The sequence below is a fragment of the Astyanax mexicanus genome, chromosome 2, assembly GCF_023375975.1.
Source record: "Astyanax mexicanus isolate ESR-SI-001 chromosome 2, AstMex3_surface, whole genome shotgun sequence".
Lineage (NCBI taxonomy): Eukaryota > Metazoa > Chordata > Actinopteri > Characiformes > Acestrorhamphidae > Astyanax > Astyanax mexicanus.
Genome location: NC_064409.1, coordinates 20,249,791 through 20,273,556, shown reverse-complemented (window position 1 = coordinate 20,273,556; position 23,766 = coordinate 20,249,791). Strand labels below are relative to the sequence as shown.

At 36.3% G+C, this 23,766-nt stretch overlaps 1 protein-coding gene across 1 annotated transcript in view; it reads right to left on the bottom strand.

The window, feature by feature from the left end:
• Nucleotides 1-9,043: 9,043 nt before the first annotated feature.
• st8sia1 (ST8 alpha-N-acetyl-neuraminide alpha-2,8-sialyltransferase 1) overlaps nucleotides 9,044-23,766 on the bottom strand; it is a 45,473-nt gene continuing 30,750 nt past the window's right edge. Inside the window, exons 4-5 of the mRNA XM_007234959.4 lie at nucleotides 21,837-21,929; nucleotides 9,044-20,033 (exon numbers count right to left, since the gene is read on the bottom strand). Coding sequence (XP_007235021.2) covers nucleotides 19,550-20,033; nucleotides 21,837-21,929 — 577 coding nt within the window. The 3' untranslated portion in view covers nucleotides 9,044-19,549. The remainder of the gene's footprint in view (nucleotides 20,034-21,836; nucleotides 21,930-23,766) is intronic.

The window sequence follows — 23,766 nt, the reverse complement described above, 5'->3', positions numbered from 1 at the left end:
CAGTAAATTGCCTTAAAATGTTGAATGTTTCTCAACTTCTTATTTTTTACTGTGCTTAATCCACCCTCGACTCCACCTACGGCATCCATCTGGCACCCACTACTGTATGAGGCCTCGCTCCAACTCCTATAATTCACGTCACTCACAAAATAGCACCTCATAACTTATACAGGTGTGGACTTTCCCAAACCACTCCCGAGGGTAACACTTCATAATCAGTTTGCATACTGTTCCATGTCCCGTGACTTTTGACCCCAAACTTTTGAATCAGGTTAATTCAGTGCACTGCTTCTTTCAATGTGACCTCAATGACGTGAGTCAGCAAGCTGAGGTGTAATCTGAGAGGCTAAGCGTTCCCAGCCTGGCAGATAGAGCTACATTCAAGAAACCACAGTCCAGAGTCTGAACGCTTCACTGATCTGATCTCCTCTGCACTCTGCAGACTTCCAGTGTTTGTAGGGAGATTGTAGGAACACCCGGAGAAAACAGGAAGAGACTAATGGGCCTAGTGACATTTTAAATTGGTCAGCAGATACTGTAGATATCGCCTACTATAAATATATAAAGCTGCATAATTTGTATAGAAGTATGCAGACGTACAGTATCTTCTACACAGATCAGCTCTGCAACTTTACAGAGCATATATACAGTATACAGTAGCTGTATCAGGCCTTCAAGTGCACAAAACAGCCAGCTTATATATTTTATCTCAGTAGAAATTTAGTTAGATTAGGCAAAATAGCATTCCAGAGCTGCTACACTGTAAGCATGAGTAAGTTTCATTTACTTAAAAAATTGAGGAAACCGATTGTCTTCATTTTAAAGCAATTTTTTACTAAGAATTCAACATTATTATTATTTGTTGTTTGATCATTTTTGTTAAATCAATGGTTTTGGGTAATAAATCTACTTATTTTTGTTTTGCTCAGCTTAATTCAGGGGATTTCTTTTTATCTGATTTTGCCAAACTATAGATTTGAAATGCTCATAGAAGATTAAACAGAGAAAGAAAATGCTATAGAGTGAACAGTAGAGCAGTATAGAAGACAGGCACCACAGATTTATCAGATCGAAAAATGATGCTTGCTCTTACAGCGTACAATATCAAGGTCAGGTAGCTAATCATGAAATACAGCTCTGGAAAAAATTAAGGGACCACTTCAGTTTCTGAATCAGTTTCTCTGATTTTACCATTAATAGGTATATGTTTAAGTATAATCAACATTGTGGTTTTATTCTATAAACTACAGACAACGGCTGAACTAACAAAAAAAAATAAAATTAAGAGTTCAAAACTCAATATTTGGTGAAATAACCCTGAATTTTAATCCCAGTTTTCATGCATCTTGGCATGTTCTCCTCCACCAGTCTTACACACTGCTTTTGGATTCAAGCAATTCAGCTTGGTTTGATGGCTTGTGATCGTCCATCTTCCTTTTGATTATATTCTAGAGGTTTTTAATTTGGTAACATTTAAAGAAACCCATCATTTTTAAGTGCACTCTTAGTTTTTTTTTCCAGAGCTGTATAATAGTGAACTGCCTGCCCCTAGTGTTGAAGGATATAAGAGCAAGTCACTCTCACATTGGCATTACAGCAAGCTTATACGACTGACCATAAGACAGATATGTAATAGTCATAAATTCCTTTCTTCATAGTTGTGCCCACTACATGAATTTAGTTATATATATAACGTGTCAATGACAAAACTTATAGTTTTAATTTATCCTAAAGTCAACAGAACTTACCATATAGAAATACACATTTTATGTAACTTAAATTATGCCAAATAAAAACATAATGTACATTTTAAACATGGTGAGACTTTTTAAAAGTTTTTATGGATATGAAAAATGAATTATCTGAAGTAAAGGTTTCTAGCTGACATGAATGGTGATGGTGATTTTCTTCAAATTGTCTTCAAAATAATTTTTACAATGTATATATGAAAAACAAAATGTTGGCTTGTTCTAAGCCAGTATTTTTTTTTTAAATACTGTTGTGTTCTTAATCTTAATCTCAGGATAGTAGCAAATCTTGTACCTCCCAAGCCAGCTGTTTTCCAAGGTCATCTGCACTGAGGGACTCGTGAAAAAAGCTTGTAACTTTACACTTTACATTTAAAACCCCCAAATAAAAGAGCAATGCTCATGCCCGGATGCAGTGCCCCACGTCCTTCATCAAAATCCTCTTCCCTTTTCCCTGAAACGAATACCTCCATTTAGATAAACTGAAAGCACTGACTAAGTACAGAGTGGGCAAACGGGGAATGTGCATATCAGCCACAGACGGGCCGGTGCCGGACACAGATGACGTGCAGGCTTAACCAAGAGGCCTTCATAAATGCTACTGTCTGATAAAGTGTGTGTGCGTGTGTGTGTGTGTGCGCGCAGCAGCAACAGCAGCAGTATTCATGGGACATGCCACTGAGGTTTGAAAATCCTCTAAACACATGCAGCAATAATCACATCTCAACTGGATTAACCCCCCCCACCACCCACGATGGCTTGAAGATGAGATATCTGTCAACATATTTAAAGAATGTACGAATACACTCTGAAGATTGCTGCAAAACTCAACATGCAGTTATGCCACTACGCCACTATGATCAGGAGATGGCCAGTTCGAATCCTGTTCATGTAGCTTGCCATCGGCTACCGGAGCCCTGAGAGAGAACAATTGTCCTTGCTCTCTCTGGGTGGGTAGATGCCGATCTTTCCCCACATCACTACAAAGGGTGATGTGGATCAGCACAAGGCGTCTGTGAGCTGATGTATCGGAACCGAGTCGCTGCACTTTCCTCCAAATGTGCGTTGTGATGCTAGTCAGCAATGCTGTATCAGCAGCAGTTGCAAAAGAGGCGGTGGCTGACTTCACATGTATCGGATGAGGCAAGTGCTAGTCTTCATCTTCCTGGTGTTGGGGCATCACTAGTGATAGGACGTGTCCTAATGAGTGCGTTGGGTAATTGGCCTTGTAAATTGGGGTAAAAGTGCTTCCCCTGCTGCTGTATAAAAGTCATCTCAAAGGCTGCTACTCTTGGGTAGTGTACTTCTTGGTGAGAGATTGTTGACAACTAGAGATTTTCCCCACATTTTGCCTAGTTGATGAGGATGATTATGTTGACAAACTTTAAAAGGAGGCATATCACAGATCTACAAAAGACAGGGTGGTAATTTGTGACAGACTGCATGACCTCTTGGCTGTCCATGAGCAAACAAGAAACGAAGACTGCTACGGACTGAACCCACGTTGCATTTATAAACCATATCACAGTCTTACACACTGCTTTTGGATAACTTTATGCCACTCCTGGTGCAAAAATTCAAGCAGTTCAGCTCTGTTTGATGGCTTGTGATCACCCATCTTCCTCTTGATTATATTCTAGAGGTTTTTAATTTGGTAATATAAAAAAAACTCATAATTTTTAAAGTGGCCTTTTATTTTTTTCCGGAGCTGTATGTCTTAAATGCTGTCACTTGTAGTATTTTTTAACTTGACCACAGTTGTACCTGGTGCTTGGTATAATGACAAAGGTACAATATCTATATGGCCAAATGTTTGTGGACACCCCTCCTAATGAATGTAAAGATGTATTGCCAGAAGAATAGGACTTTCTGGAGCAGAGACACATGAACCTATTGGCTCCATGCCTAAGCTAAGACCATTGAGTTGAGCAGCTCAAACACTTAACAACTAAAACACTTTTTGGAAGAAACAATGAAGAAGCAGGTGTCCTTTTACTTTTGTCCATGTATATGAAGTAGCACAGCTGTCTAAGCATTGGCCCCTTTATTTTGAGCGATCGTTGGTTGTATCTGTGGTAAAATCTGGCTGATAAAAATGCATCGGGCAGAAAAAAAAATACAGTTCTGAACCGCACTAATCCAAGCCTGACAGCAACTCTATTTACATACAATCAATTATTCACACAGTGTGAAGAGCTTAAATGGCAACTGCTCGGGCTGCCATGAGCGAAGAACAGCTTTAAAAAAGGTAACAATTATTCTCAGCGTTTCTGTTTCACCAAACTCTGTTTACTGCAGACCTATAATACAGGATTAGGCTGAGGGAAACTAAAGCCTAGCTATGTTCTCAGAAATAAAGATTTTAGACCACAATAATGTATTGTCCTGACGACAGTTCTGGTGGAAACAGGAGAGCTGAGGTGCACATTGAATTCTGCCGTGATTTGGGCAGCCGTGGTTTTATGTTTTTTGGATACAATCTGAGTTAGCACCCGAACATCACTTTCAGGCAGCTTCCTCTTGCGTCCACAGTTAATCCTGTTGGATGTGGTTCGTCCTTCTTGGTGGTATGCTGACATTACCCTGAATACCATGGCTCTTGATACATCACAAAGACTTGCTGTCTTGGTCACAGATGCTCCAGCAAGACGTGCACCAACAATTTGTCCTCTTTTGAACTCTGGTATGTCACCCATAATGTTGTGTGCATTGTAATATTTTGAGCAAAACTGTGCTCTTACCCTGATAATTAAACCTTCACACTCTGCTCTTACTGGTGCAATGTGCAAATAATAAAGACTCCAATTTAGCCATGAAACCTCCCACTTAGTACATGCCTTTCCCTTGTGAAAAATAAGAATACTTACATTATGCTGACGTAGGACAGTACTTAAGTTATATTATTTTGGAACCACTAATTGGTACTAAATAACTACTTGTTTGTAATTAAAATGATATAAATTTGCGCTAAATTTATACTATAAATACTATAGTATACTAGTTATATGTTATTGTATAACAATTGGTAAAACAAAAGCATGATATGTCATTGCTACAAGCACCAACTTATTTTACCTACACTACACTAACTAAAGTAACATTTTTAAGTATAATTTAAACACAAAATATTTCATTATCACAGTCCTTATTTGTCAAAACAAAAGTAATGTTTTGGTGGCAAATTTCATTGAAGTAGTTTCATAAAACAATTCTAAGCATATATTTTTTCACCCACGCAAAATTAGCAAAATAAACTATACAATATTCTAAACTATACAGAAATGCAGATAAAGCAGGTAAAAATAAATGTATAAAGAGAAAATTATACTTTATTGATTTCGCATATAGTGCAAGTTTTTATTTTTATATTATTTACATTATTTAAATACACAACTTTTTCACAAGAGTTTGCGCATTTTAAGCTGCACAAGGTATATTTTTGTGCCCTTACGATACCAAGGACACACAGTTAAGCCCTAAATGCCGTTGCATGATCCACAGTTGACTGGTGATGTATAGAGCTAAAATAGGGCCCTCGATCTTTAAGTCTAGACTTAAAACTCACTTGTTTAGCTAAGCTTTTGGTAATTAATGTGGATCCAGGGGTTCATAGACATAGGGAATTAAGGAAAGCTGAGATGCTGGTGCAGTTGTGATTGCTCAGGTGTTTCAGGGTGCCTCCAGAGGCGTGCAGACATACACATAAGCAACACAACTCTGCCCTTTATCAACCAAAGTGCCCTTTTGAAACTTCGTTTTTTAAATGTATTTTTTTATTATTATTAAGATTTTCCTGAGGCCGGTTTGAAATGATCTTTTGAAAATCTGAGCGATTAAAAACGTTTGAAAACAGAATACCCTGAAATCAGCTCGCACACACCCAACCTCTCTCTTCCTCTGTCACATGATCCCACACGGTCGCGCGAAAGGCACACTAGATGCGCTGCAGCAGCAGTTCAGTTCAGCGAGTCTTCAGCTGCCCACTGTCCAGTTTACGCCACCTTCTTCGAACTAGTTGTTCACCCTCTACTACCAACTATAGTGACGTTTACATGACCTCTATCTAGCAATTTTCTAATTGCTTTCATTGCAGGCGCGAATATTCAACTGCATTATTAAAACTATGAGGATGAGGATTAACAACTTTCTGTTGTTAATGTATCCAGGAGGATAGGTACCCCTGATATACAGTGCAAGCCTTGTTTGATCCTGGTGTTTCTTCTCCTTCTTCTACTTTCTCCAGCTCTAAGGGAGCCCTTCATTGCTATAGTCGCACACTGGAGGTTCTACAGTGGCTTGCAAAAGTATTCATTCCCCTTAAACTCTTCCATATTTTGTCACAATACAACCACAACCATAAATATATTTAATTGGAATCGAATGTAAAAGAGAGAGCTAAAAATCTAATCTCAGTACAAAATCAAGTGCTCCATGACGGCCTCAGAGGCTGGTTAAGAGAATATAGAGGATTAAACAGCATCATGAAGTCCAAAGAACACACCAGGCAGGTCAGGAATAAGGTTGTGGAAAAGTTTAAAGCAGGCTTAGACTATACAAAGATTCCCCAAGCTTAACTTGCAGGCCGAACAAGATGCAGCCAAGAGGCCCATGGTGACTCTGGACGAAATGCAGAGATCCACAGCTCAGGTGGGGGAATCTTTCCGCAGGACAACTATTAGTCGTGCACTGCACAAATGTGGACTTTATGGAAGAGTGGCAAGAAGAAAGCCATTGTTAAAGAAAACCATAAACAAAAATAGTTTGCAGTTTTGCAGTCAGAACATGTGAAACAAGGTGCTTTGGTCAGATGAGACCAAAATTGAACTTTTTGGCCAAAATGCAAAATGTTATGTGTGACAAAGAATTACACTGCACATCACTCTAAACACCCCATCCCCACTGTCAAACATGGTGGTGTCAGCACCATGCTCTGGAGCTGCTTCTCTTCAGCACGGACAGGAAATTGGTCAGAGTTTTTGGAACGATGGATGGAGCTAAATACAGGGCAATCTTGTAAAAGAAAACCTGTTGGAGTCTGCAAAAGACTTAAGACTGGGGCAGAGGTTCGCAAAGATGAATGGGCAAAAATTTCAGTCACTAGATGTGCAAAGCTGGTGGAGACAAACCCTAAAAGACTTGCAGCTATAATTGCAGCAAAAGGTGGTTCCACAAAGTATTGACTTAATACTTTTGCACACCGCACTTTTCAGTTTCTTAGTAAAAAATATTTTTCATTCCATTGAAATATATTTCTGTTTGTGGTTGTTATGTGACAAAATATGGAAAAGTTCAAGGCCTATGAATACTTTTGCAAGACACTGTATGTCGTATGTCTCTTATTTTATGTTTTGTCCAATTCTTTGATTTCTTTCCTAGAAGAGTTCTCATTCTTTCTGTCCAGTTGTTCTTGCTGTTCGTTATTTGTTGTGTTATCCAGTGTTGATCAGGCATTACTTCAATTCCCAAAATGTCCCATCACTTTGCTGTAATGTCCGCTTTTAGTTTGTGTGGATTGAGTTAGGAAGCTCTGTGTATCTCAACTGATTCTAAAAGCTCTTAATGCTAGAAAATTAAACTTTTATTCAATTGATGTACAGGTGCTTTCAGCATTTTCAGAAAGAGAGTTTTATTGTTGTATGAATTCAATTTGAAAGGTCACTCACATCTACAATGTTAAAAATAAGACCATATTTACTATATATGTGGTAAATATGCCTATTTACTTCTTACAGCAGTGCTGTGGTGGCTCTAAAACAAGACATTTTAACATGAACACTAGGAAAACCCCCTCTGATGATGTATCTTAAAGGTGGGAGGAGCTAAGGCAAGAAGCATTCTATTTATGATTGGGTGCTGGTGTCTGCCTGGCCTGGAGAGATGTTTTAAACTCTGCTCCTTTCATGACCTGCAAAAACAACCTGCTCAAGCCAAACTGGCACCCTATACCCTAGACCTCAAGAACTGTACCTCTAGATTCAATTTTGGTTTTGGCAAGTGATTTTGTTATCTTTCTGCCAGACTGTATATATCTTATATTTAGTATATTTTTATATGTAGTGTATTTAATTATTTCCTTTACTACTTTTCTGGTCTATTTAGTATATTTACCTTTATACATTTCTGCATATTTAATGATGTATATGTAGTATATTGATCTCTATAAGATTAGAATAATTAATGCTGTATATTTAGTATTTTTTCTGTCCTATTTACTTATTTAAATTTGTATATTTATACAACTTTATTATTTTTATTTAGTTTTATTTAATTTATTTAACAAAGTATATTTAGTTTACTTTTCTGTTCTATTTAGTACATTTTATTATGTATGTTAAGTATATTTCTGTTTATTTAGTAGATTTAGTACATTTTTTTGTGTTTAGTGCTGTATACTTGTTATATTTTCTGTTTTATTTAGTATATTTAATTACGTATATTTAGTATACTTTTCTGTTCTATAGTATATTTAATTACGTATATTTTGTATACTTTTCTGTTCTATTTAGTATATGTATGTATATTTAGTATATTTTTCAGGTTTTATTTAGTATATTTAGTTAATTTTTCTGTTTTCTTTGTAGGTTTAGTGCTGTATATTTAGTATAGTTTATGTTTTATTTAGTATATTTTATTATGTACCATATATTTAGTATATTTTCCTGGTATGTTTTGTGTTTAGTACTGTATGTTTAGTATATTTTTTAGTTTTTTTTAGTATATTTAATTATGTATATTTAGGTATGTTTCTGTTTTATTTAGTGTGTTTAGTGTTGTATATTTTTCTGTTTTATTTAGTGCGTTTAGTGCTGTATATTTAGTATATTGTTCTGTTTTATGTAGTGTGTTTAGTCCTGTATATTTAGTATATTTTTCTGTTTTATTTAGTGTGTTTAGTGCTGTATATTTAGTATATTTTCCTGGATTGTTTAGTGTTTAGTACTGTGTATTTAGTATATTTTTCTGTTTTATTTAGTGTGTTTAGTGCTGTATATTTAGTATATTTTCCTGGTTTGTTTAGTGTTTAGTACTGTGTATTTAGTATATTTTTCTGTTTTATTTAGTGTGTTTAGTGCTGTATATGTTTCTGTTTTATTTAGTGTGTTTAGTGCTGTATATGTAGTATATGTTTCTGTTTTATTTAGTGTGTTTAGTCCTGTATATTTACTTCACCTTGCCTTACAATAAGTATTTTAATGCATATATGTGCTGACATGTTTTGCAAATGACAAACAATAAATTGAACTTGAAGGAAATTGAAATTGAAAGAAGTCAGTGGTGCAGAAAAGCAGAAGCAGTTGAGGCTGGACTTCTTTATTACTAGATATCAGTGTTTTCCTTCATTATCAATTCATCCTTTAGTTGGTTGATTTTTTTTATTGACATAATCCAGATGAAACAGAAACCACGTTCAGATCAAGCTGTTAATACCGATTTCCATTGTTCACTATGACATGCTCAAAAAAAGATTTCAGCTCATCCTCCACAGAACATACATGATAAATTTATCTTTTCAAGCAAGGCAAATCACAGCACACCTATTCACGGTGAACCAAGCATTGCGTACACAAGCATGTACCACACAGGACACAGTCCCGTCTGTAGGTCCGGCTCAGCGACACTGACTGAACAGTAAAAACAGTAAAGGTTTAGATCTGATTTGTCGTAAAGCTCAAAGAGGTCTGAACTCCCGGGCTTAATAAATACATGATGTAGACTGAGGGGATCAGAGGGGGATCAGTAGTGAGAGAATGTCTGAGGTAAGCACTGATATACAGAAATATATCAACATTGTTATAGCAAAAGAACAGACTGAATAAAATATATGTATTACAGGCTTCCTGAATTACACTGTCTTACAACTGTTAAAAGTATTCCAGTGTATTTAAAAATTTTACCTGTAAACTAAAATTATGGGATTATCCCTTCGGGGATATCGTTGTTTTACTACTTTTTTGCGGGGGTTTATTTTACAGGTTGAATTTTGCATGTTAAAAAAGTACATTTTTACAGGTCACATTAAACATACAGGTTGAATGCAAAAATTTAGAAGATTTTTTTTTAGGTCAAATGTCATACATTAAAATTTCAAGATTGTATTTTACAAATTTACAGTTTACAATTTACTTATTATACAGGTCTTTAATATGTTCAGTTATACAGGGTGAGTTTAACAGTTCAAATTTTACATGTTGAGTTTTACATGTTAAGTTTTACAGGTCAGATTTTACACGTTGAGTTTTAAGAGTCAGATTTTACATGTTGAGTTTTAAGAGTCAGATTTTACATTTTGAGTTTTACAGGTCAGATTTTACATGTTGAGTTTTAAGAGTCAGATTTTACATGTTAAGTTTTAAGAGTTATACAGGGTGAGTTTAACAGTTCAAATTTTACAGGTCAGATTTTACATGTTAAGTTTTACAGGTCAGATTTTACATGTTGAGTTTTAAGAGTCAGATTTTACATGTTGAGTTTTAAGAGTCAGATTTTACATGTTGAGTTTTACAGGTCAGATTTTACATGTTGAGTTTTAAGAGTCAGATTTTACATGTTGAGTTTTACAGGTCAGATTTTACATGTTGAGTTTTACAGGTCAGATTTTACATGTTGAGTTTTACATGGTAAGTTTTACAGGTCCAATTTTAAATTTTGAGCTTTACAGATCAAATTTTACAGGTTGAATTTTCCATTTGGAATTTAAAAGCCTTTTTTTATTGAAGTAGTTGACTTGACATTTTAAAGGAAATATATGTGCACTGAAATACTATCAACTGAATTATAAATATAAAAATGATTAAATAAATATGAGAACTGCATAGGAAAATGTAAGATGTAACTCAGTAAGCATTAATTCAATTTATTTCATTCAACCTGTTCTTCTGCTTCAACAACTCTTCAGTATATAATATATCAGTAAAACACTTCTGTACTGATAGACTTTGGGTGCACAGCCTGGCATGGCTCAGAAATTAAAGGAAGGGGAAGGAATTAAAGGAATGTGTATGATCTTCAAAACGTGTCCAACTCAAGTTCAGCTCACTAAACAAATACACATACCACAGTCATGCATACAGACTGCACTACAAGCTACAGTCGCACTCATTCACAATACTGAAATACTGAACAGGACAAAAACAAGGTGCAAATAACAAGAATTCAAAATGAACAAATGCCTTTAAACTTTTACCAAATATCCTTCATCCCAAATACACTGTAGAGAGGCACAAAACATGCCTTCACTTCACTTAACTCTGCAACATCAAAACGCATTAAAGTCCACTTGGTCCTTCAGTAACCAGCTGGTTATAAGACTAGGGCCCGGCCAATATCAAAATAGTAATATTATAAAATAACTGTCAATATTAACTGCTTTATACACAGACACTGCCAGTGCTAAAATGTGCTGTGTAGCTGTATTTTAGGACCTTTTTAAAGGTACCTAATATGTTGGACTGAACCGTGCTTTACATGACAGTTTCGTGATTTTTCAACTGTCTTAACTTAAAAAATCTCATTTACAAACATTGCTAATGAAAATTATGTGAAAAAGAAGTATCCCCATTTTTGTGGATTTTTAGTTTACTACATCATTTGAACACACAACTGTCCCTTACACTGTGTCAAAATTTCTTGACGAATGGACCAATAGAATCTCTTCAAAATGACATGAAACAAACTCTTTTTACATTGACTTCAATTGAAAGTTAATTAGGTTTTTACCTCTCTCCTGTAAAGTTGAGATACTTGTTTTTCATTGGACAATATTGACTAATTGATTTTCAGTTACACTGCAGTGTTTCCTCAAACTTTAAGTGTTTTTTTTACACCATGCTTTTATATTTAATTATTAGTTTTTATATGTCGGTCACTGGAAGTTCTCATTTTATGATATCTGTCAATGTATGGCCAATATACAGCTCTTGAAAAAATTAAGGGACCACTTAAAAATGAAAATTATTTGATTTTACCACATTAAAAACCTCTGGAATATAATCAAGACGAAGATGGATGATCACAAGCCATCAAACCAAACTGAACTGCTTGAATTTTTGCACCAGGAGTGGCATAAAGTTATCCAAAAGCAGTGTGTAAGACTGGTGGAGGAGAACATGCCAAGATGCATGAAAACTTTTATTAAAAACAGGATTATTCCACCAAATATTGATTTCTGAACTCTTAAAACTTTATGAATATGAACTTGTTTTTTTTTTTTGCATTATTTGACTTCTGAAAGTTCAGCATCTTTTTTGTTATTTCAGCCATTTCTTATTTTCTGCAAATAAATGCTGTAAATTACAATATTTTAATATGGAATTTGGGAGAAATGCTGTCCGTAGTTTATAGAATAAAACAATTATGTTAATTTTACTAAAACATATAAACATTTCCAGGGCTGTATATTAGATATTATACATAATATAGTTATTAATATTATTGTAGTTGGCTAAAGTAAAGTAAAGTAAAGTTAGCTAGCCAAATAAGCATGTTTAGACTACACTTTTTATCACTATGCGTCTTATAATGTTTGATACTGTTAATGTTTGATTTTTTGCTGAGTTTCTGTAAAAGGTATCTGGAAAACAATAGAATAACAGTTCTGGTAATCCTGAATAATTACCGGAACTGTATGGTGTGTTATCTGTAATAACTATTACCTATCAATTAAACTATATATCAGCCGGGCCCTATTATAAGACTTCTAGAAACATCCATTTGAAGCTTTTCACAAAACTGTATGCAATCACCATTATCCCACTGTATTCAATACATCACTCAATACAACAAAGGTCCAAATAATAAATATGAATAAATCCCAGGAACAAAAATAAAAAAAGAAAGCAAGATAAATATCAATAACTGTCCTTATATACCGTTTCCAGTGTCTTTTACAAAATAAAATCTTAGCCTTGTTTGCTTTTTTTTTTCTTAAATATTTTACATTAAAAAAGGCACTCAACCTCTCAAGGAATGTGAACACATGATCTAAAGACAGTGAGGATGGATTTAGTAACCTGCTCTATTCTGAAACCCAAGAGGATTTCATTATTTGCTTTCTTTCATTCAGTTTCTGTGATGGAAAGGTGACTGGGTTTGACTTTAAACACAGTCACCTTTGTGTTGGTGGGTTCAGATCATGGTGCAGGCCAAAGAACGTGATATGGCCCTATGCTGTCCCCTTCACCTTCAAGTTATACACTTATTTAACCTGCAAGCCTCCTGTTACAGCAGTTCCTAGACAGTTCCTGAAGCTACCTGTACACTGTAAAAAAAGTCAGTAAAGCCAGGCCTACTAAAATGATACAGTAACTGATTACAGGGATTTTTTTTTACTTAACTCAAAAACTTAGTTTAGTTCTAGTAAGTTCTTCTAACTTTTTATCAATGATACATATTGAGTTGAGCCCCAAAAACATTACTGAATGAGCTGCAGCTGTAATAGATAAGATATTGCATTTTTTTATAGATCTCTAGCCTGTGGCTTAGCCCCCTCAATTTGTTTAATCTTTACTGTTCATTCCAATCAGCAAATTAAGGGTTAAAGGTATATACCATATTTTTTAGACTATAAGGCGCACTTAAAATCCTTTAATTTTCCCAAAAACCATCAGTGTGCCTTCAAAGCCAGTGTGCCCTATGTATGAATTTTACCAGTCAGGTATTAAAGAGCAGTGGAGCCACTCTGCTGAAGTAACGTAAGAGAACGGTACATCGTACACTTCAGTATTCCGTACAGTTGAGCATTTAAACAATAAAATACAACGGGTGGGTGGGGAAGGGTTAACAACGCTGAGGCTAAGGGGTGGTGAAAACGTTATCGACTAGTTCACGTAAGGTTTTACCCACTTTTAACATCGCATTTCACCCAAAATGCAACGTTAAGCATCCAACTAACAGCATTTGTTGTAATATTTGATTGAGGAATTAATAATCATTGTTTATAACTTACTTTAAAAACGAGCTTACTCCAGCTCCACTTCACCACTCATAGACAGCTGAGATTTTTTGCTGCAGCTTCAGCACAATTTATTTTCAATTCATAGACAACTTATCAAATCCATTTGACAAACACTTTACTAAGCATCTATGTCAGTCTAAGATCATATGTTAAAGGTGGTGAAGTTTTGCAAAATACAGCCACCACGAGCGGAAATCTGAGGTGTACGGAACACCATTGCCTGTTTGTTTGCAGGTGTACGGAATACTGATGCACACTGGTGACAGGACTGAGGTCAGTTTTGGGGGTTTTCTTTAAAACTATTGGTCCAAAAGTAACCAATCAAAATTTATTTTGGTTGCTAGGCAGATATTCCATAGTTTAGCCAATCACTGCAGCCTATTTGAACTCGGGTATTTTCGTAATATCCACTCAAACGTGGAAAATACCGAAAATGTGTACGGAATACCGTTCTCTTACGTTACAGCTTTATACAGGAGTTTCAGTTTAGTTCTCCAGCATCGGAGCTGGAGTAGCATAAGCACTAGCCGCTAACCGCTATTTCCCTGTTCAGAGGTGAGTATTATCAGCCTGTAGCCTGTTGCTAACCCCGGCTAGCACTGCTGATGCAGCATTAGCATTACCTGCTAACCACGCTAACCACTAGCTCTTTAGCCATTCAAAGGGGGATATATCAGAATCTAGCCTGCGTGTTTACAGTGTTACAACAAGCTACACTGAATGAACTGCTAGCAAATATCACCCTGGCTTACCTATACACTCAAGGTTCCTCAGTGTAGTGCTGTCGGGGGGCATTAGCCTCTAACTGCTAGCGGTTAGCCGCTAATGCTAATGCTTCAGCCTTAGTGCTGAAGAAATTCAGGAAATTTGTGCTTTACTCACCCAAATAAACAGTTTTTGGGAGAGAAATCTGCATTAATATTAACGATTAACATCCAGTGCTCATTTGACTTAAAAAAAAAGTCTTTTTTATTTAGTTTTTTAATCAGTGTTGTTTACTTAGCTTAGCTTTACTTAACTTATTCAGCAGTGAGACCGGCTGAATAATATAATATTTATAATAATAATAATAATAATAATAATAATATAATAATAATAAAATATAATAAAATGCGCCTTATAATCCAGTGTTTGTAAATAGACCACAAAACAGACGTTCATTTATAGTGCGCCTTCTTATCCGGTGTGCTTTATAGAGCGAAAAATATATGGTATATGTTTTTTATCTTAAATAAACAAGGCTTTTCTACTGTAAGACTCCTGATCATGTAGGGATGTGGTTTTGATGGGATTTAAATAGAGTAGAGGATAATCTGGCAAGTCTTTTGACAATCATGTAGTTAGACAGTTGTGCTAGCTCTAGACCAGCCTTACAGTCTAACTGCTGCTTGTCCTCAGAGCATGGCGATCAGTTCAAGTTTAAATCTAAGCAAGGAAATAGTAATGTTTTTGAGGCACAAATTAATACAGAAACAGAGAAAAGTATGAGTTAGGAGAACTTTTGTCTAAGCTAACATGAGTTATCTAAAAATACCCCCTTAAAAACTCTATGTAATCAGTTACTTTATCTAAACGTGTAAGCTGGCCTGACTTACAGATTTTAGGAGGCTATTAATGAGTGACAGTAAATCTAACACATCCGAGACACGAGTTGTGTATTCCCTTGTTTGTCATGAGACAAAAGCCAGATAAAGGAATTTGAAGTATTTTTAAAGGAATTAAAGGAATACTCCTGTGTTTTCTAGTGTAATCTCTGCTTCTTTACATCTACAGCATCTCTTACAGCAATGTGACACAATGGGCAGTTGGTGCATTTACATTATGTAAATAAATAAATAAATAGAGATTCAAAATATACATACAATTGGAGCCAATGAGTTGCTGCTTCAGTTCCTGCCCATTAGCTTCTACACTGATATGCCAAAAGCCACGGGAAGGCAGTAATTGAAATGATTACGATCAAGTGTTTCCTAAGTGCTCAGTATTTCTCCACTTTTCTAAATACAGAGCCCAGTCCCGAACGGCACACTTGCGGTCCTGTAGTCCTCATGTGTAAAGGCTAAAGGGTGTTCACAAGCAGCTACTTATTATATATCCTTAAAAAGCCCATTAGGGGATGGTTACTGTAGAGCGGAGTTATTAGCACTCTACTAACCACAATTCCCTTTTAACAGTAGCTGTGAGCTATCTGAGCATGTCTGAGGTCTTTCTGAGCTGCGAGAGAACAATAACAATAACTTTAGTGTCCTAAAGGACCTAATCTTATAAATATTCATTTTAAATATTCGTACAGCATTGCTGACGTCAGTAAGTGTCAGTAAAAGCAGGACCACAGGGCTTACGGCACCATTTGGGACAAGGGGAGAGTCTGTGTTACAGTAGTCCTTAAAAGTTTGTGTACCCCTTTGAATTTTCTATTTTTCTGTATAAATTAAATATAATAATATTAATGAAAACACTATCAGACATTAACACGTTGATCAGCTTTGCTTCCTGTTTGCCAAAAGGATAAGAGATAATAAATGAATAATTTGGTTTGCAGACAAGAAAACACTACATTTCAGCATTCCGGCACATCTCCCTAATCGTATCTGTGAAACATGGTGGTGGTAGTATCACAGATCTGGGCCAGGGCAGCTTGTCTGCATTGAAAGAACAAATTTGTTTGAATTATACCAGCAAATTCTTAAGGAAAATATATCAGGTCATCTGTCATTCCAGTGCCGAACGTGGGCCATGCAGCAGGACAACGACCCTAAGCCACATTCCTAGTTATTAACAGTCAGTAACTTGGAATGTTTTCTGTGTTTCTAAGTTTCTCTCTTCTAAAGGGTTTACAGACTTTTAAGCACCACTGTTTGTAACTGTAGGTTAAAAACACAGGAGCATTCAACCAATTCAACAAAAGCAACGAAAAAAAAAATGGTCTACCCATAATGTGTACAGACATAGACTGGATAGACTTCTCCAGTAGCAGACTACGACTTCAGTGGCTGCCTTTACATTCAGAGGAATCAAAATGCTGACCAGAAAGAACACTGACTAATGTTATGCTGAATACGGTTGATTATGTACAGAACATTTTCCAACAACAGCAGGTGTCCAGCACCCAGAGCAGCCCCGAGCAGCAGAACGGCTGTGGTTCACGATACTTCACTTTAAAGGCGGTCACAGCACTTACATCAGCAAACAGTAGTCAGAAAGTTAAAGATATTGTTCATCCACCCCTGATGGAATGTGAAACTCATCACAGGCTTCTTCTTTTTTCACCTCCGTATTCCTCAATCAAATTCAATCAAGTGAGAAACTCCAAGGCCACAGCGTCTGAAGTTCACGTTCATGGTGCAAAAAAGACGGTTGACGCTGGATTTAGGGAGATCAAAACACATTTAGCGGCATTTGTCACAGTAAGGGATGTTTCTGAGATCTAAAATATAAATAAAATAAAAAAAATGATCAAATTCTAATAAAAAAAACACCAACATGAATAGAAGAAGTGCTCTCTGGAGCAGTTCACAAAAAACAAATACGCAATATAGGTACCTACTATACTGATATCTAAAAATTAATGACGTGTGATGAAAGAATGTTCGAAATCGCGGTTCAAACAGCATTGCATTTACAGTACATTCATTTCACTTCATGTCAAATGTCTGCGTTTCCATTTTGGTTCTGTTTTATAGGGGAATTCCATCAATTTAGCAAATTTCTGAAAAATTCTACAGAATTAAATAGTTAAGATGTGAACAATGTCATTCTAACTGGTTTGGTGTGAAATGCTCGGGTGTACAGTTGTTTATATTGATGATGGTTGTGAGTAGATTAAGAATTTTCCCATTTGCACTTTTTAATCCGGTTTAGAGCTTAGATTCTCTGCCCAAGAAAATAGTCTGTGATGTAGGTGTCTGTTTTTTAATGCTATTTTTATTTTATATAAAGCTATGGCGTGATACAATATAGCTAAGCAACAAAACAAACTGTTATTTGAATAAAAGTTGCACTTAGAATGTTATAATCACGCAGCTCATCCACTAAGCATTTGACTTGCAGCGCTGTGTGTAGCTGTTCTTAATTAACATTGCTCTTAAATTATAGGTATATGCTTCTTCATTGTTGCAATGTTAATTAACATCTAAGCTCTAATCCGACGATATGCATTTAGGTGTGAAGCAAAACACCAAATTGATCTTTGAGAGGAGGTGAGCTAACACATCATGTGGGAGACTGGGGTTCAATGCCTCGTCTAGGTAACAGATATGCTGCGCTAAACCAATAAGCGTCCTTGGGCAAGATTTCTAACACTGCATTGGTCCACTGCTGTAATAGGAATTACCTTGTAAGTCACTTTGGATAAAAGTGTCAGCTAAATGCTGTTAATGTACATGTAAATGTTTACTGCTCGCAGGTCTGACTAATTAGCAGAGAGAATGATCTCAGGTGGTTTGTTGTGATGCATTTTGTTGCGATTGGCTTTTTCTCTGTGTGAAAACAAACCAAAACAGGAGGAAATTCTAAGCTTACTTATCTCATTAACTGATTCAAACCAGATCAACCCACCTGTAATGGGATAATGCTCATATGCTTTAAAATCTCCCTCAAAAAAAGTTACTTTAGTGGACAGTAGAGCAGTGTTTGGTAATGATCGTGACTGGTGGTGTCTGGCTAGAGATGTCCATGCGAAGTGGTAAGAGAGTCTTGATGTAGGAGACCTCGCACACTTATCTCAAAGACCAAATAGCCTCCAAATCATTAGAGACACTCTCTGATATAAACAACTCTGAAGACATAAAAGGTTCACTGTTGGTTTAAATTAAATTGGAAATTAAATGAAATTGCCATATCTTACCATTAGCACCACTGTAAAGAATTAAGTAAAAGTTAGCAAGTGTCTACAATTATTGCATCATTTTACATCTTAGCGACAAAATTATTTAGAAATTTTGAAATAAATTGATGGAATTCCACTGTAATCGACACATCGACACATATTCAAGTCAGTCTTCTCCTCTTCAAGATTATGGTTTCTTCCTTTTTTCTTATTTTAAAGTAAGTCATCATGAAAAAAGAAAGCAGAACCGTGTACAGGTTTACACACTGCAGTGTTTCTAGTTTGTTTCTCCTTTTTTCTCTGGTCCATTTTTAGCCCTGACCCCCCCCCCCCCGCCCCCGACTCTTGTTGCCTTGGCATGAAGCCTGCTTTCCTCGCTTCTGCTCCTCATACTGAGTCCATCTGAGACGTCTTTAAGTACCCGCCCCCGCACGCCCCGTCCTCTTGTTCAGGCTTTTGAACAACAAAAGAAAAAGCCCCCGGGGGGTCCGGGAGCCCAGCTGCTGTAAAAAAAAACCCGAAGCAAAATGCAGCTATAGCTTTTAAACAGCAAGCGGGCAGCTCTTAGCCAGCCCCCGCATTCCAAAGACCCCCTACCATACCTCCAGCTTGAATGCTGTGCGGTGGTGGCAACTGAGTGTGGACTGAACGTCCAGGCAGGCCTGAATGACAGTTTCTTGGCAACAGCAAAGGGAAATGTGTCTAGCTATCTGAGTGTGTGTGTGTGTATGTGTGTGTGTGTGTGTGTGTGTATGTGAGTGTGTTAGGATGAGGTATTGAGTCCTCATCATCCGTTTTCCCCTATTGTGATCAAGCAGAGGGCTGGCATCAGCTCCAAGAGGCTTTATTCTCACTCTTTATTCTCATGCTAATCCGAAGAATAGGTGAGGGTGGTGTTGTTGGTGGTGGTCGTGGTTCGTGGGGGGGGGTGGAGCCTCTAACACAAAACACAAGACAATCCAAAGCAGTTGCCCATAGCAACCATTGCTCCTCTTCATCCACCTCCTCCTCCTTCTCCTCCTACTTCTGCTGGTCCTTGCCTGGCACGCAGCTGCCGACGCGCAGGCGCAGCGTGCCACTCTTGTGGAGGTGCCACAGCTGCAGGAACTCCTCGGGCATGGCGTGGAACCCCGACGACGGCAGGATGTTGTCGTAGTAGTGGTGGCTGACCGGCCGCTCGTCCAGCCCCACAGAGAAGGGCCAGAATCCGTAGGCCGTGACCTCCTCGCACAGGCCGAGTGCCAGGCTCACCAGGAACAGCCCTGTGGACAGGCGCTTGCCGTGCACGCCGCGGCTCTTCCAGAAGCGTCCCACGTTCTTCAGGAAGTCCGGGTTGGCGAACAGCACCGTCTGGTTGGAGGCGGTGTCTGCCAGCGTGTGGTAGGCCCTGAGCGAGGGTTCCGTCCCCGGCTTCATGGAGAAGGCGGGCATGTAGATGTAGCTGGAGCCGTAGGCCTTCATGCTCTCCACGAAGGCTTTCCGAGACCACAGGAGATTCTGAAAGCTGTGCAGGAGAGAAAAGGGGAAGCACAAATGATGAATGATAAATCAATCAATCAATTAATCAAGCTATATTTTGACTATATTTGACTAGCCGAGCAATTAAAAAACAGGGACTGACATGACAGTTAATAACTACATTTAATCATGTTAAACTAAAAGAAAATTTCATATAACACTAAATAAAAAAACAGGCAAAACAAAAAATAATAGTAACAATTTGAGGTGTAATTGATAAGAAATTATGATCAAAAAAAGATAAGAGAATAATAAAGAACAACAATTAAAAGCTTAAAACAGTTTAAGCTAAAACTAACTACACAGTACACTTAAAATAAATAAATAAATAAATAAATAAACAAATGAAAAAAAATATTAATAGTAAAATAATAATAAAAGAAATAAATAATACAAGACTATTGAAATAAAGAAAGAAAGAAATAAACAAATAAAATGCACTATAAGAAGAACTAAAATAAGAAATAAGAGTTAAGAATAACTAAGATTTAGTAAAACAGGTACTAAGAGAAGAACTAAAATAAGAATAAGAGTTAAGAATAAATAAGATAAAGTAAAACAGGTACAGGCTGTCTGAAGGTGAAGAGCAAATAAAAATTGTATTAAAAAAACATTTTATTAAAACCAGTATAATTAGTAGGCCATGTCTGTCACTATAACATGTTTTGGGAATTATAAATATTATTGTAATGTGAAGACCATATTGAGTCACTAATATAATGATAACACAACAATCATACCATTATAAAGAACAAAGGAACTTTTAAGTAATATATTTTATTAAGAATATATTTTAAAAGTATCATCTAATGTTTTTCTTTATTTCTTTATTTAATTTATTTTCTACATTGTATATTAATATTACAGACCTTAAAACAACTAACGGACACATATAGAATTATATAGTAAACAGTAAAAGTGTTAGTCCTCCACAAACTCCTGACCTAAACCTGATCAACTGAGAAGATGATTTAATGATTTTAGATGAGCTGGAGTTTTCCAGCATGAAGGAAACACAGTAGCTATTGTTCAGCACCTCCAGGAACTCATTCAAAACACTGAGAAAACTATTCCAGGTGACTCTTCCTCATGAAAACACTGAGATTAAAATACCGAGAGTGTGCAGATCTGTCCTCAAATATAAATATGGTACTTAGAAGAATCTAAATTATAAAACATATTCTGGTTTGTTTAACACTTTAATTCCAAATATGTTCCTGTATAGCTTTAATATAATCTTCAACATTAAATTTACAATATAAACAATCATTTAAAGAAAATACATTAAACACATTGAATGAGAAAGGGTGTGTTCAAACTTTTTAACATCTTAAAAATAAAACACTGTTTAAACAGAGTGAACATACCGGCTCATTCATGTTATATGCTCTTACAATATGCTAATTATAAGGAAAAGCCTACTAATAAGTGCTGTATTAGTAGTGAATGTAGTGCTGTATTAGGATGAAGTGCAGCGCATTACATTTATTAGGATGTAACAATATATTGATATATTAAAAGTCACACAAAATCATAATGATAAATGATTTTGCAATTTTCCCAAAATATTAAAATATGATCAAATATTATAATCTATTATAATACATATACAACAATATACCACAATGCATTGCAACCTCCATATCCTGATACACAGATAAGTGTTTGTTAGATCTCATTGCTATCTGAACAAAACCTCATGTCTCCAAAACAGTGATGTTTAGTGACAGATTGCAGTCGTCCAACATCTGCTAGTTGATATAATGAAATCCAGTCAAGTCACACGTACCTCTTCTCTATTATACTGGGATTGGCCGTCACCAGCTGTGTCCTCGTTCCCACATCATCAGTGTACTTTTTGGACAGTGGAGGCAGGTTACATCTGAGATAAAAGACAAATAGAAGAAACCCTTAAGACCTAGTACTTAAACAAGAACCGTGGACCTGTTAAAGGAGAAATCCAGTGTGAAATAAACTTAGGATTTAGTGAAACATGATAAGGAGAACAAATGTTTGACAGATAGCCCACCTATCTGTATACCCCAGCATTTTGAAATACAGAGCTTTTAGCCAATGCTTCCAACAGGTTTACAATGCTAGAAATAGGGGCGTAGCATAACCCAGGCAAAGAAATCATTTATATATTTTGTATTTTTACACCATTAACAAGCTCAAAATAATTCCACACTTGAATATTAAAATTTCAAGGGCTCTGACGTTTAAAACGAGCCATTGAGAACTGTATAAGTGCACAGATAGTTTAGAAAAAACTAGGTAGTTCTTTGGACACCCCTATTAACGCTGATGCCCTGTTAATAGGGGTATATGCTGTTATTAGCATTGGCTAAAGTGCTGTATTTCGGAATGCTGGGGCACACAGAGTTGTGCTATTACACAAACGTTTGTACTTGTTAATATGTTTTACTACACCCCAAGTCCATTTCACACTGTAGTTCTCCTTTAACTAAGAGCACAATGGAAATCAATTCTTTAAAAGACCAAAACGCTGTAAATCTTATTAACTTGGGCAAAATGTAAAATAAGCTTTAATAAGGCTTGACCATCTCATAAAGACACTTTTGTAGGGGCAGCATGGAAAGGACAGTAAACTCTTGGGCATCCACAAACTCCCAGCATGGCAAATTCTACATTTCAATGTCAATAGAATTGTTATAATACAGCATAGTCTTCTGTCTCTTGCTGTGTCTAATTGGTTAATTTACTGTAGGTATCCGTCAGTAAGACCTCTAATAATGCAAAGAAAACAAGGTCATATTCATTTTTAAGTTTTAAGAGTTCAGAAATTCATATTTGGTGAAATAACCCTGGTTTTTAATCACAGTTTTCATGCATCTTGGCATCATGTTCTCCTCCACCAGTCTTTTGGATAACTTTATACCACTCCTGGTTAAAGCATTCAAGCAGTTCAGTTTGGTTTGATGGCTTTTGATCATCCATCTTCCTCTTGATTATATTCCAGAAGTTTTCAATTTGGTAAAATCAAGGAAAAGCATCATTATGAAGTGGTTTCTTATTTCAAAAGTCTTTAGCTGCTTGGCTATGGAAACCCATTCCTTGAAGCTCTGTACCCTCTACTGTTCTTGAGTTAATCTGGAGGGGTGTAGTGATTCTGTGACGTTGGAGAACTCTGTGCACTATGTTGCTCAGCATCCGCTGATCCTGCTCTGTTATTGTACATTAAAAGAGTTTGTTGCTTTTGTTCCCAGTCTCTTTCACCTTGTTGAAATATCACTGACAGTTGGCTGTAAAAAAATTTAACGACTGGTGCTGCAGCCAATCATGGTACCATGCATGCCTAGTTCCTGAGAGTGACCCATTCTTTCACTAATGTTTGTAGAAGCAGTCTGCCTTCATAGGTAGTTTAATGATTTGGTCACTCTGAGAGAAGCAAAAATAATAAAAGCCATAAAAGCCAAACAACCAATATGTAGCCAATACCCGTGTTTATAAAGTTTAGAGCTCAATAGACTTAGCTGGACAAGTTTTTAATCAAAGATTTAATCAAAAAATAGATCAACCCCTTAAAATACCTTGTCCCGTATATGGGCTACAGGTTTAGGTGATACAAAACCACAAAAACTTTTTTTCTGCAGTAAAATAACTTACTTACATTCTGAAAAAAATAGGGTTTTAAAATCTTAATCTACAGGACACTTGGAGAAGCTGCCTGTTCTCTCTCTCTACACCACTTAATAATT